This window comes from Balaenoptera ricei, chromosome 7, assembly GCF_028023285.1.
Source record: "Balaenoptera ricei isolate mBalRic1 chromosome 7, mBalRic1.hap2, whole genome shotgun sequence".
Taxonomy (NCBI): domain Eukaryota; kingdom Metazoa; phylum Chordata; class Mammalia; order Artiodactyla; family Balaenopteridae; genus Balaenoptera; species Balaenoptera ricei.
The window spans coordinates 119,029,485-119,044,370 of record NC_082645.1 but is presented as its reverse complement, the minus strand read 5'-3'; the positions used below and the strand labels follow the sequence as shown (position 1 = coordinate 119,044,370).

Sequence of the window (14,886 nt, the reverse complement as noted above, 5' to 3'; positions counted from 1 at the left end):
CGTGGCTGGCAGGGATTAGGTGTGTGAATTCCGCACTGTCCCAGTGGCACAGAGCGTGCGGGAACTCAGCGGCAGAAAACTGAGTCAGAGAAGCAGCGTGGGGCTGAAGCACGGCTCTCACAGCCCTGACACAGCTGGGGGGCTACGATGAGGAAGGATACGTACGTAATATAGTTTAAGATGATGGCTAGAATCAACACATAAAAACTCCACACTCAGGAGTTCCCTGGCGGTCCAGGGGTTAGGACTCGGTGCTTGCGCTGCTGAGGGCCCGGGGTTTGATCCCTGGTCGGGGAACTAGGATCCTGCAAGCTGCTCAGCACAGCCAAAAGACAAACAAACAAACAAAACTCCACACTCTTCTTGTGGGTTTAGGGGCCTTTTACAAAAGGGAAATTCTGCGAGGCCCAGAAGGATGCCTTCACGCACGCTAAGCCGTGGTGGTGGTGGTCTACGGCTGCTGCCCGACCACAGTGTCGGGGGAGAAACCAAAAGGCTGAGTCACTGGGGTTGTTAAAAACTTGCTTCCAAATAAGTCATATTTTAAGAGGATATAAAACCCACAACGACAGAAAATCAAGAAAATATTAACAACGGGCACAAGACAGAAAGAAACTCAGGGGATGCAGCCATGATGCCCAAGAACAAGTTTCATTCCTGAAAAAGGGAGAACAAAAACAAGTGGATTTGGCATTCAAGGGAAACGAACTGCTTCTTCTGGGGGTAGGGGAGGGGTCTAATAACAGAGATAAATCACTGTCTCTTCTGATCGAGAGATGACAGGAAAATGCCAATTCACAACACTGGACCAGAAATGGCAAACATATGTCCACAGATACAGTGGGAAATAGAAAATAAAATACGTACCTATATTAATGATATATTGGATAAAATGGACACGTTCACAGGAAAATGTGAAACATTATCACCATAAGAAATAGGAAACCCAAGAGGACCAAGACCCACGAAAGACACTGAAAACGTTCTCAGTTATCTTCCCTGCCAGACAAGGCCCCACTCGATGGTTCTGCAAGTGAAAATGAAGATCCTTCAGGTCCTGGAGGACCTCTTTTGGGAAGAAACCCCAGTGCTGTTAATAAAACCCACCAAAGAAAGTGCAGAGCAATCTCACTTAGGAATAGCAAAGCATAACTCAGAATAAGCAGTGGGCAACAGACTCCCAAGTCTGCTGAAAGGCAGCACAAGGACCCAAGGAACACTCCATTCATCCCAGAAATGCAGGAAGATTCACACTGGTGAACCCCCTCTCCACCTGGGGCCCCATTTCCCCAGTGCCAGCAGCCCGCCCCTCAAGGAGGGAATTCAGAGCTCTGCATGCTGCCAAGGACGAAATGATTCTTCCTTAACATCATAAAAGAGTATTTCACACATGGAAAGGAGACTCATTCTCTATCCCTTCCCCTCCCCATCCCTAGCAAAGATAAAATAAAATTAAAAAAGCATCTTGCCCAAAGGAGAAAGACTGAAGGTTTGAGGCCCTGTTGCCCTCAGCCAGGAATGAAGGGAGGCAGCTGCGGCCACACCCCCTACTCAGCAGAGAGTCACCCTCCAACCCAGCTGGAGCAGGGAACCAAGAGGGTCAACATGGGGAGGAGGTGATCACCCGTCCTTACAGATGATCTAATGATCTATCTGAAAAAGCCAAGGGGGAGAAGAACGAAAACAAAACAAGACGCTGGCACTGTTAGAAACCACCACGCGCACCAAGACGGCCAAGCGTAAAACAAATGCACAAAAAAGGAGCTTATGTTCCAGCAACGACCAGATAGAAGATAAATTGGGGGAGATATCCCAGTCATAGTAGCAGCCAAAAAACACAAGATTTCTAGAAATTGAACAAGTAATCTGCAGGAGAAAAGGAATCCTGTGGGTGGGGTGGAGGACAGACTGCTGTTTCCTGAACAGGTGGTCTTGTTAAAATCCTCCCAGATCAATCAACAAATCAGGGCAATCACCATTCAAATCCCAACAGCCATTTAGCTAGAAAATCAGCAGACATTCCAGATGAATCAAAGATCTGCATGTCTAAAACCCTGGCACCCCGGAGGAAACCCTCAGTAGGCACGCACTCTGGTTGAGCCCTCTCTGCATCTTCTCAGAGGACCTGACCTTCTCCAGGTTGCACTAGCTGTCACCTCTTCCACACTCGCCCCCGCCAACTGCCCTCCCCAGTCTCTGTCTCAGCCTCTCCTCGGCCTCGGCCTCGGCCTCCCCTCCCCGGCCTCCCTCGGGAGCCTGCGCCCCACCTGCATCCACACCCCCGGGGCCATCCCTTCTATCCGAGGCTCTCACACCATCTTGACACGGATGCCGCCCCAGACGTCTCTCCCAGCCACACTTCTTCTGTGCCCTGCAGACACCTGCCTACTTGCCACCATCCCTGAGTGTCCAAGGGGACGTGTCACCCAACGTGGCTGCTGTGGATAGGGACGCCAGCTTTAGCAAGTAAAACTACAGGACGCCCAGTTAAACTTGAATGGCAGGTAAACGAGTTCTTTTTAGTATAAGTATGTCCCAAATATTGCTTGAGACACTCTTATACTAAAACGCTTTGTCGCTTCACTGACACGGAATTTAACCGGGGGCCCTGTGACTTCCTGGAAGCCTCGGCCGTGATGCTGCAGCTGTCCGGCCTCTGCCCGCCAGGTGCCCAGCTGTTCTGCATTCCTCGCTGCTGCCTCCCTTCCCACGCCCGAGCCCTCTGTCCACCTGTGGAACCCTCTGGAGCCTCTCCACTCTTTCCAGCTCAGCCCCACCTTCCCTTGCCCTGTCTCCCACGCCCAGCCCCCGCCCAGCCCCCGCTGGGCTCCGGCACAGCAGCCCAGGGCTCTTTAAACCATGTGTTCCATCTCGTCACCGCGTTTAATATCCTCCAGGTCTGCCCGTTGCCCTTGCAATGAAATCTGAACTGCTCCCCTTGGCCCAGAGGATCGGGTCCTCTTGTAGCTTGGCTCAAAGCCCTCTTCCCTTCATGCTTCCATCACAAAGGCTTCTGGAAAGTTCCAAGAACCAAGGCCTTTGCATAACTCTTCTTGTGCTCTGGAGCGCTCTTCCCGACTCCCTGGGGCTTGAGATCAGGGGCCCAACCGCCCGCGGCTTACTTCTTTCTGCATAGATGGCACCCTTCGCGTTCGTGGCTCAACGGGAGCACGGCTTCTCAGCCTTGGCACCATGGGCGTTTTGTGCTGGACCCTTCTTCGTGTGGGGCTGCAGCGGGCAGCCCCCAGCACTAGGCTGTGTAGTGGCACCCCTGGCTTCTACCTACTAGAAGCCCCTTCCAGGCCTGACACCCTGGGGCCCACTTGTGTTCTGCACCAGGTAGAAGTTACCAGGAGAAACTAGTGCCTCCCCGATGCTCCCTTATCTGCTCCTCCGCCCAGCCCGCAGCCATCCTTCCTCTCGCAAATGGACCCTGGAATCTTCTGGAGGCAATAAAGTCACATGCGGAGAGGACCAACCTGGGGTGTCAGTGTCACCAAGTTTCTGTTACCTGACTACGCCTTTCAGGCCTCTTCCCCCGGAACACGGGTTTGCTATGTGATACGTGAACTGCTTTCATTCCAGCCGACAATTGGCCTGAGTCTGTGACAGTAAGGCAGGCGTTATCATTCAGTCATTTGCTGGGTAAATTGCTGCCTTTGGGCCTCCCAGGTGAGGTCTGGCTCAGGAGAACCCTTCCTGGTGAGCCTGTCGGGTGTCGGGGTGCAGAGCCCCAGGGAGCAGGGTGGGCGCCGCCCGGCTTGGCCGCGGAGGGCAGAGGGATGCGGGCCAGGTCTCTGGTCCCACAGAATCGACCGTGGGAACTGCACCCGGGAGGGAGGGCGCAATCGTGGAGGGAAATAAAGGAGACACTGTGAGGCCTAATGAGGAATAAATAAGAACGGATTGGCTGTGATGCGACGCTCGGGCCCACGGGGTCCCCTGCTCCCCTGCCGAGACTTGGCAGTGGATCCTGCTCCAGTGAAGCTGCTTAGAGTCTGTGTTTTGAACGATGACTGAAGTGATGTCTTTCAATGTCAAAGAAAATACTAAAATAAAACAATCTTAGGGAAAAAACTTTTTTCTCCACCGACAACAATACCGTCATTATGTTACAAAGAATAAGTTCTTGTTTAGGTTGGGAGCCTCCTCTTGCCGCTGTGTTGACATAACCCTCCTCGCTAAGAACAAACACGTTCTCTAGAAATGTTACCCAGACCCAAGGTCATCCATCCTGGAGCAGGGAGGGCTGGTGCCAAGGACATCCCTGTAGGGGCTCCGTGTGTGTTGTGTGTGTGTGTGTGTGTGTGTGTGTGTGTGTGTGGAGGGCTGGTGGCTGGGGCCTGGGGACAGGACCGAGCCCCATCAGCATCGTGTTTTTCTCCATTTGCCAGGAAGAAAGTGCAGAGCAGGGGCGGGCGGGCACAGGGCCAGGGTAGGTGCTAAGGCCACAGCAGCCGCCCCATCTCCCCTTCACCCCTCCTAAGGCTGCAGCGCCTCCTCCTCGGGTCTTCCCAGAGTCCCCAGCAGAGCAAGAGGCTCTTGGGCAGGGATCCCACTGCCCTCAGGCTGTGCCCTTCTCAGAGCCCCGTGAGCCTCTGCCACGTATCAGGCACTGTTCTGCAAGGGACACGCCTGGCTCAGATGTGATGGGGTTACAGGATTGAGAAATTCACCTCTCGGGGCTCAATCTAGGCTCAGTCAGGAGAGGTCTGGTCTGCCTCTGTCGGCTTGGACAGGTGCCCCACTCCTAGTCCCCCTAGGTTCCTGGGATGGGATCTGGCACCTGGCACTCACATCCAGCCGAGAGGAGAGAGTCAGAAGGCTCCAGGAGAAGACGGATTGTTCAGCCTGGGTCCCGTGCTCCTCCCTGAGATGATCCTGGGGGGCGGGCTGGCGCCAGGGCCCACTGAGTGGGGAGCCCTCCGTGCCAGGTGGACCTCGGGAGAGACGGGCTCTGTGCCCGAAGGAGTGGGATGCTGGTGGCCAAACCCGCGGGGCTGCAGGGTCGGCAGCTCAGCATCTTCACTGGAATTCACACCACATGGGGCGCCCACATCGCACACTCTGCCAGACAGCACTTCTGAGTAGAAGCTGTGAAACTGCTTCATTCTGGGAGAAAAAAATCAGGAGGAACAGACTTTCTGAACTAGCTATTTGCCTTAAGTAAGGATTCCACCTACAACATTTCCTTGACGTGTTGCTCCCGCCACTTCCAATGAGGGCACAAACATCTCTCAACAGCCCTGGCCCGGGACTGATACTACGCACTCCGACTGGCACGCGCCTGTGGAAGGAAGACAAAACCCAGAAACTTCTCCCTGCACCTGAACAGAACAGAGAGGGTAAGAAACAAACACACCAGGTCGATTAGCAAAAAGAATCCTTCCGACTTGGACTCCAGGATTAGAACCGCCTCCAGACGTAAAACAGCACGGTAATCTGCAGTAGTCACGTCGACTGCATTTCCTGTGATGCCCCGGTCGGTTCCAAACAGTTATACTTCCATTTATACGGACTCACATATTTCAATAAATATAGCAGCCTTGCAAGAAAACCTCCAACCGCCCCCAGCATGCCAGGGAAGGTGCGTGTTTCCCAGGACAGATGACAGATGAGTTCGTAGAGGACAGTGTCAGCCAGCCCTCCTGAGTAAAGGCGGACTCATAAAAACAGCTTACAATGAAGTCATCATAGACTAACTCTGGGCCCCCTGGAAATGCCCTTCTTTTCTGATTGATGAAAAACAAGAAGTGCCACCTTGCTTTTCTGGGTAGCAAAATCTTCATCACCAAGGAGATCTAGCTCACGTCACCACTTGGGAAGAAAACTGTGTGCTCCTGTAATTCTTCTAATTACCGCTGGGCTCCAATGACACTAATTAACGGATAACCTCATAAAGTTATGTTTCTTTTTCCAAGATATAACATTAGCCAGACCTTTCAGAATAATGTTAAGATTCTAGGATTTTGAACTTCCACCAGAACATGTATTATTTTCTTGGTAAACAAGGAAGGTCTTTATATGTGACCGTGAAATAGTGTTTTATTTATACAAGCTTTAGAGGGTGCAGTTTCTGGACAGCAGTAAAGAACATTTATTTGTTTATTTACGTTTAAGAAATGAGCCAACCTGGCTCTCTAACTTGCTAAAACAGAAATGTTCATTTCTTAGGAAACTAAAACAGTAAGTTCCACGTCAAGCCCATAGATCCTAATGCAAAAGAAGAGAATAATATTATTATAAGACTGGGCTGGGCTTCCCTGGTGGCACAGTGGTTGAGAATACGCCTGCCAATGCAGGGGACATGGGTTCGAGCCCTGGTCCGGGAAGATCCCACATGCCACGGAGCAACTAAGCCTGTGCACCACAACTACTGAGCCTGAGCTCTAGAGCCCGTGAGCCACAACTACTGAGGCTGCGTGCTGCAACTACTGAAGCCCGCGCGCCTAGATCCTGTGCTCCGCAACAAAAAGCCACAGCAATGAGAAGCCCGCGCACCGCAACGAAGAGTAGCCCCCGCTCGCCACAACTAGAGAAAGACTGCGTGCAGCAACGAAGACCCAACACGGCCAAAAATAAATAAAATAAATAAATTTACTAAAAAAAAAAAAAAAAAAAAAGACTGGGCTTTTCACATAGCTTCAGCCAAAACACTTATGTGGCAAGATCAGCTTTCAGATTACACTCTACTGAAGCAGATACTAAGGGTTTTAGGCAGATCCAACACTCCTTGGCGAATAGGGAGATTGGAATTGCAGCCCCTCTCGTCCCACACAAGCCCCACGGCCCCAAGCTGCTTCTCCAGCAGCTACAAAGCAGTGTGGTGTCACCCCTTCACGGAGGGGCACCTCGCGGCAGGTGCTTCAGACCGGCATCATCTGTTCGGCAGCCAGGACTCAGGTTTCCCAGGGCTACTGGATTCTTTCACTCTAAAAGACCTATTTAGTTTTTATTAAAAGGTAACTAACTAAATACACGAAATGAGTCCAGCAGTTAAAGCAGTTTAGGAAGGTCGCTTAGCATTTTGTGAAAACATTGTGGACAGGGAAGTGAAGATGACAATTTCTCGTGAAATTTTGCTAAGGCTGGTGCAGGTTCCTGTCACCACGGGGTTTCCATCTACAGTCTCTCAAAACAGAAAGCCGAGCGTGTCCCGCCACCTCACCAAGGGTCCCTCTTTGAACTTCTATTAGCCAGAAGTGACAAGTCAACAACAAACAACAACAAGCTGTGGAGATGTCCCCGAAGAGGACAAAGAACATCTGCAAAGGAGGCTTATTGGCACATCAGCAACTGCTGGCCGTGACAGAGTCAGATTTTCAGTTTTAACTAATTTTCTAGGTAAACGGCCCGTGGTCTGATTCCGAAACCCTGAAACGGCCGCACCCGCAGCGCAGAGCCGGGAGCAGAGGTGCGGGAAGGGGGCCGCGCGGCCGCCGTTTCCCCCTGAGCCGAGCGCTCCCGTGGGGCCGGGGTGGGGGGGAAGCGCCCGCCGCTCCAGAGCCCGCGACGCCTCCGAAGCCGCCCCTTCCCCCGAGGGAGGCGCCGCCCGCGGCCCCGTCCCGAGCCGGAGCCGGGGTGGCCGGGACGCCCGCCCTACTCACCCAGGAGCAGCCAGAGGCCGCGCCGCGGGAGGCCGCGCAGGCCCCGGGCCATGTCCGCAGCCGAGTCCGCCCGCCGCGCGCCCCGCCGAGGACTGAGCCCGCCGGGCGGCGCGCCGGGGGCGGAGGCGGGAGCGGAGCGGAGCGGGCGGAGGCGGCGGCAGTGTGGCCCGCCGGGGATGGGGGGCGCCGGGACCCAAAGGGACGGCCGACAGCGGGGGAGCCGGGCTCGCCAGCACCTGCCGGCCGGGGCGCCGGGGCCGAGGCTGAACCTGCGAGGCGACTCGGCCCTCGGCGAGTAGCCCTGAGAGCGCGGAGCGAGCGCGGCGCCGGGACCCTTCCCGGGCGAGCGCACACCCGGGCTCCGGGGGACGCTCCTGAAGTGTTTGACAAACAAGACACTTGATTAACTAGGGCGGCTCTTCTAGACAGGGCATCTCCATGTCAACCCGGGCACCATCCCTCCTCCTCTCCCTGGGTTACAACCGCCCACTCCTACCTCGGGGGTCTGCTTTGCAAAAGGCCAAGGCCACCCTTGCCCATCCACCTCTCCCAAGGTGCAGGCACTGGGGATCCTGAGAGGACAAAACCAGTCCCGGGGCCTGGGGAGACTCAGTAACCAAAAAAGGACCCATAGGTCCAATGAGGAACTGGAAAGACAAGATGAGGAAGAGGGTGCGGGCGCAGGGGAGGCGGTGCACGGAGGCCCTGAGGCTGGAGGGAAGAGGGCTCTTGGGGGCACAGAAAGGTGGCCCTGGTGGACTTGCTGCCTAGAATGGGTGGTGAGAGGCAGAGGAGGCTGGGATAGGCCTCGTTCTGACTCTGAACTTGTGTAAAAAGAGAAGGGCTCCCTAGGGTGACACATGAGAGCCCCGGGAAGCCTGAGGAAGTGCAGATTTCCCCAGCTTGCTTGCTCAGACCTGACCTGGGAGGCATCAGCCCAGCATAGCTGAGCTGACCTGGGCTCTCCAAGCTCTTCTGGTGGCTGGATTCACCTTGCAGTGGTTGCTTCTTGCGACAAACTATTCCAAGAACTCTGAGCAATTGAGTAAACTTATGCTCATGCTAAGGAATCAGCCACTGCCCTAGGGAGGAGGAAGAATCACTACCCCGAGAGCAACTCACATCTTTGCGGCTGAAGCTTCATACACACAGCAGAGTGCCTAGTGCAGGACTCTGTGGTCAGCCCGTGTGGGCGGACTCAGCACTTCCCTCTGCTGAGTGAAAGGCAACAGGGCCACCTGCTGTCAGCTCAGAGAACAGGCGGCAGCTGACAGCCAGGTGGTTGGGAGGGCACTCAGGGCCAGCATGCCTACAACCTGGGGGGTCCCAAGTGTCCTGATAGGGGTCTGTGTCAGATGGTGGCGGAGGCCACATGCGCTCTTGAGTAGCCCCTCTTCCCAGACCTTAGGAGGATACACCCCAGTGGGTGGCCTGGCCTCTCTCACTTTATTCATTTAAGAAACATCTGAGTCCCAACTGTGTGCAAGACTGTGCTGCGTAAACAAGGCAGGTCCTGCGCTTCAGTTGGTGGATCTAGTGAGGAACATCCAGAAAATCTAAGTAACATGAATGCTGTGATACAGGAACCACACGTATGGGGCCGGGTGTGCCTGGCTCAGCTGCAGTGTTAAGAAGCCTTGAGGGCTGGGTGGAGGAGTGTGTAAGGGGCTGCAGGCCAAAGTAAAGAGCCAGTGACCGGGGACCAGGCCAGGTGGGAAAGGCATGGTTACAGGACATGAGTGGGGCCCAGCCCAACCCTGTGAACCCTATACTGGGGACAGCCAGTCACTGGTTAGGGAGAAGAGCGGGCATCTCTGCTGCTCTCAGACTCGCCCTCCACTCACCCTTTTGAGTCACCCTTTCCACCCTTGGTCTGTGGGCCTCTCTGCATCTTCTTATGGTCAACTCCTTCTTCATTACCCCAGGTACCTTCATTAACCTGGGACCCCATTGGGGTCAGCAGGAGCCATTCTTTGCAACATGTTCTTTGAGGCTCAACTGCAACAGGAGGCATGGTCTGAGCAGGGGAAGCCCTCTGCCATTTCTCCTCCATTTTCTCACACTCACCACCCTAACAGACACATGTACCTAGCAAGACAAAGTGTATTTCTCAAGTTCATGTACTTAGGAAGTTCACAGTTCTCTTGGGAATGCCAAAGTCAAGAGGTATACACACCATGGCACTTTCTCCCCTAATGGTTTTCTTTTCTGCACCTTGGGTCTGGGTAAGAGATGCCCCAGTAATTATGATGGGTTTTCCCTTCTGCAGAGGTAGGAAAGTGGGACAAACTCTTTTTAACGCCTGTTCTTATAGCTGTGACACATATCTAAGAGTTGACAATTTTGCCCTGGCTAGATTTTGTCCGATGTATCTGTATTTCTAGCTGGTAGCATGGAAAATCATTCCTCTCCCTGGGCACCTCCATCTACATGGATGCTAGGTTAAACAACGGAAGAGTTGAGAAAATGGCCAAGTGCTTTACTGTATGCACAGTAGGGTTAAAGACACAATCTAGATAGTTCAACAAAACCTGGTCAACTTTACTAAAAATTCAAAATTAAAAGAAGACTTCTGTTTCCAGCCATGATGAAATAAGAGGGACTGGATTTACCCTCCCCACTTCAACAAAAAAACTGGACAAAACAGATCAACAACACTTGTCACACTGGACCCCAGGAGAAGGATCCCTAAGAGATGGGAAACAGCTCTATTACAAATACATAACACAACCACACTGAAGGCGATCAGGAATAAAAGACAGAACCTAAGTAACTTTAGAGAATGATATTCTGACTGCACACTGTAAGGATAAAGACAAAAAGAACTTTACACAAATGCTGTACTCCAGGTAGTAAATGTTTCTCCCAGGGGTCTGATTTAGCAATGCTGTCATGACTTGATGTGTATGCTAGGTCTGAATAAACAACTACAGGTGTGTCTGGGTGCACAGATTGACAGAAATGCATACATTTCCTAGTTCTCTCTGCTGAGAGGGCCTACGACCAACTCCAACAGCATGAGCACATCTACTGACCAGATCTTGGTTTCTAAACATCATTCTCAAAGAAAAGGAAACACAGCTTGTTGGAGAAGTGGCTGATTCCAGGGCTGGTGCAGGGAACATATAAGATGAGCCTAAAATACTCTGTGGTGCCAGAAAATAAGCAAGTACTTGAAAAAGGATGGTGATTTTCAAAGACAAAGAACCCAACCCAAAGAAGCTCCTAATCCCTACAGCTGGAATAATATGAGCGACAAAATAAGCAATGATAGTGTTATAACTCACAGAACAGAATGAACATCATTGAGTCCATATTGAAATAAATAATTGAATAAATACATGGGGGAGAAAGGACAGCTTTTCCTCACGGGACAATTCTAAGTAATAAATGTAGAAGGAAAGACAGACATACAAAATCATCATTAGACAAACACCACAAGAATAACTGTTTCAGGCAAGATTTGCTGATGGATGCTAAACCAGTGAGCACAAGTTTTAGGAGAAACAGGTATTTACATACCAGCAAAGACCTCCCTCAGTTACGAAGGAAAAATAGCAATACCAATAAAATACAGTGGAGGAACCCAACAGAGGCCGCCATAACCAAGTGATGAAGGATAATATCACCTGTAGGAGACGGCTCATGTACCCCAGATATGAAGTACTGAAGACCTCTTCTGTGGTATTCTTTATCACAAAATGCATAACCTCAATCTCATCAGGAGAAAACAGCTGATAAATCAAAATTGAGAGGCATTTTATAAAAACAGCTAATCAAATACTCATCAGAAGTGTCAAGGTCATGGAAGACAGGAAAATAACTTAGGAACTGTCCCAGACTGGAGGGGATGGAGAAAACACAGTAATTAAATACAATGCAGGACACTGGAGTGGGCCCTGAAGCAGAAAAAGAACATCAGGGGTTAAAATTGGTGAAATCTTAATAAGATCTGTGGTCAGTAGTACTGCACCAATGTTAATTTCCCAGTTTTGATAATTTTACTGTGGTTATGTAAACTGTTAACATTACAGGAAGCCCAACCAAGGGCACACATGAACTCTCTGTACTATTTTTGCAACTTTTCTGTATTGGCTCTCAGCTTCCTCACAGGAAAACCGAAGTTGTTTATAACAATGTCGATAATATACATAATAATGACATTCTCTGATCTGTCAGGGGACTATCACTATCAACCCTAAGTATCATGATGTTATTAAGATAAAAGTTCTATATAAATACTAAGAGGTGGCAGTTCATTTAATACTCATAGCTCATACCTACTTTATCCCCAAGAATCAAAATTCAGGCAAAGATACACAGAATCTATAAGCAATCTTATATTGTTCCTAGCAGTTCTCTAGAGGTAACACTTATAGCTGTATTAGTTTTCTATTGCTGATGTAACACATCACCACAAGCTTGGTGGCTTAAACAATACAGATTTATTATCTCATACTTCTGTTAAGTCAGAAGTCGGAGACAGGTTTCACCAGGCTAAAATCAAGATGTCGGCAGGGCTGCATTGCTGCTGGTAGCTCTAGGGGACAATGTTTCCTTGCCTTTTGCAGCTTCTAAAGTCCACTTGCAATCCTTGGCTCCTAGCCACCTTCTTCCATCTTCAAAGCCAGTAACAGTGGGTGAAGCCCTTCTCGAAATGCCATTTCTCTGGTTCTCTCTTCTGCCCACCCAGATAATCCAGGATCATCTTTCCATGTCAAGGTCAGCTGATTAGCAACCTTACTTGCTTCTGTACCCTTAACTCCCTTTTGCCATGTGACGCATTCACAGGTTTGGGCATGAAGACTGGTCAGCTTGGAGGGCCATTGCTTCGCTGACCACAGGAGCTAACACTTTTTAAACATTTTACTATATGCCAGATAGATACTTTGCAATAAGTAACAATGATCAATAATGAAAAAAAGTTAAGTCAATATATGCAGAACTCTGGCTGAAGAACTATTTTTTAAAAAAGAAACTACCTGTAATATTGAGCTTCTCAGTTATACATATTATCTCCTTGGACTAGAATTAACATTGGCATTAGGCAGAGCCAACTGGGAATTTTTAGTTCCACTTTTTTGGTGATAGTCTCAGGGTATTTTACAACATCCCAGGCCTCTGGTGATCTCCAAACATAACTACCTGTATATTCTATGTGGTACAGCTAAAGTGCTCTTTGGTGTCCCAGTAACACAGTATGAAAGAAAAATGCTTCTGAGCAGTAATTAAGTCTGCTAAAATTATCTGCAACTTTGCTGGCTGAAGATATTTGGAAACCTGGATAATTTGACCAGTCTTTTAAATTCTATAACAATTTAATTAACCAATGTCAAATTAGAGATCTTAGAGAATAAGATAAATACTGCTTTTTCACTTGCAGTTCCAAAGATTCATGAATTTCTCCAGTTTCTACACTTTACTTGGGAAGCTTAATAACAGTGATCAATTTACATGGTCATGGTTAAAAGCCTTTTGATCTAAAAGTTGCCTGATCTTTATACCTTTAGGTTTTGAAGAGGACATCTTTATTTCAAAAAACCTCAAAGTTAAATTTCAAATGATCCTTTCTATATTTTCGATTACTAAATTGAATTCAGTAATTTGGTCTCTATGTATTCTAAAAGAGAATTCCACTGAATTAAATCCTTCTAGAAACAAACGACTAGAGGTATACTTCTCATGGCTGCTAGTATGTTAAAAATAATGTCTAATCCATGTTTCAACTTTATTAAAAAAAGGTTACTCTGAATGTAGCCTTTTAATATAAATAACCATATGATTTAACAGATAGGAAGAAATCTCCATAATTCTAGGATTCTACTAACTTGATGTATGGCCAAAACTAGAGAATCATCTACTAATCTGATGATTCTCAAGTTTCATTTAATCGAGTCCTTTAAAAAATTTTTTTAAAAAATTAATTTATTTATTTTTGGCTGCGCTGGGTCTTCGCTGTTGCACACAGGCTTTCCCTAGTTGTGGTGAATGGGGGCTACTCGTCGTTGTGGTGCGCGGGCTTCTCATTGCGGTGGCTTCTCTTATTGCGGAGCACAGGCTCTAGGCACACGTGCTCAGTAGTTGTGGCACACGGGCTTAGTTGCTCCGCGGCATGTGGGATCTTCCCGGACCAGGGCTCGAACCCATGTTCCCTGCATTGGCAGGCGGATTCTTAACCACTGCGCCACCAGGGAAGTCCCCCCCCCAATTTTTTTTTAACATCCTGGAACCCAATTTCTGGTAGACGTTTGGACTGGGTCTGGTAATAACCGGAGACAAATTAATATACGAAATAAGCCCAAAAAGTCCATGAAAGAGGAAAAATTTGAAATCCAATAGTTTGATCTATAGCCTTACTGTCCATTTGTATTCCATATAAACACTGGTAGGCAATTTACACTTGGAAAATGCCACCAAACCTGCAGAAAGTATTAAATTTTACTATAGATTCTACCTTTATTAAATATAAGTACACCAAATATAAATGTTAAATGGGTAACTTTTAATCAAGCAATACCAACTAAATATTGAATGCTCTAAACATTGTAAACTGAAGAAGAAAATGCATATTTGTTCATCTTACTACTAGTAAAACTCCAACTTTAAACAGTATGTTACTTTTAAAAGTAAGCAATTAAAGAAATTTATGTTATCAGATAAAGCATAAAATTAGGTCTTGAAAATTGTTCCAATTTACACTCTAACCTAATATAACAGAATTTATTACAAAATGAACATAATATGGTGACCATTTAAATTTAAGTACTTTACCAAAGTTCACTCTTCCTAGTGAAAGCAGGGAAAATACATCTAAATGTTTAATACTAAAGTCATAAAAATGCATTAAATGTATACAACAGTAATGTAACTATCTTGGAAACTTAAAAATATACATATTCCAAAATGTATATCTATAGACTCAGTTTATTTGCTATCCTATGGTCCAATATAAGAGTCTTAAAGACAACTGAAAAGTAGAACTAAGGACTTCAGATAAATTATATTTTTCATATATGAAATAATAATAAACCTTTTCTTGGTCAACATTTAAAAAACTGATTTAACACAGAGTTTTAAAAATGACACCATTTCTGTTTCTGATCCAAAACATACAGCTTCAAGTCTCTAAGTAACAAGTTTGAAATATAAAGTTTATAAACATTAAAAATTATCTTTTAATTTTATATAGAGAGATCTTTATATTGTAGAAACAACAGTTGCTAGAGTTTAAGAGAGGGCTATATAAAGTAGAATATTATAAACAGCTAAACCCATTTAC

At 48.2% G+C, this 14,886-nt stretch overlaps 1 protein-coding gene across 1 annotated transcript in view; it reads right to left on the bottom strand.

The window, feature by feature from the left end:
* The window catches only part of RAMP1 (receptor activity modifying protein 1), a 49,729-nt gene extending 42,012 nt beyond the window's left edge, over positions 1-7,717 (bottom strand). Inside the window, exon 1 of the mRNA XM_059929050.1 lies at positions 7,608-7,717. Within this exon, the coding sequence (XP_059785033.1) occupies positions 7,608-7,659 (52 nt within the window). The 5' untranslated portion in view covers positions 7,660-7,717. The remainder of the gene's footprint in view (positions 1-7,607) is intronic.
* Between the last annotated feature and the right edge of the window lie 7,169 nt (positions 7,718-14,886).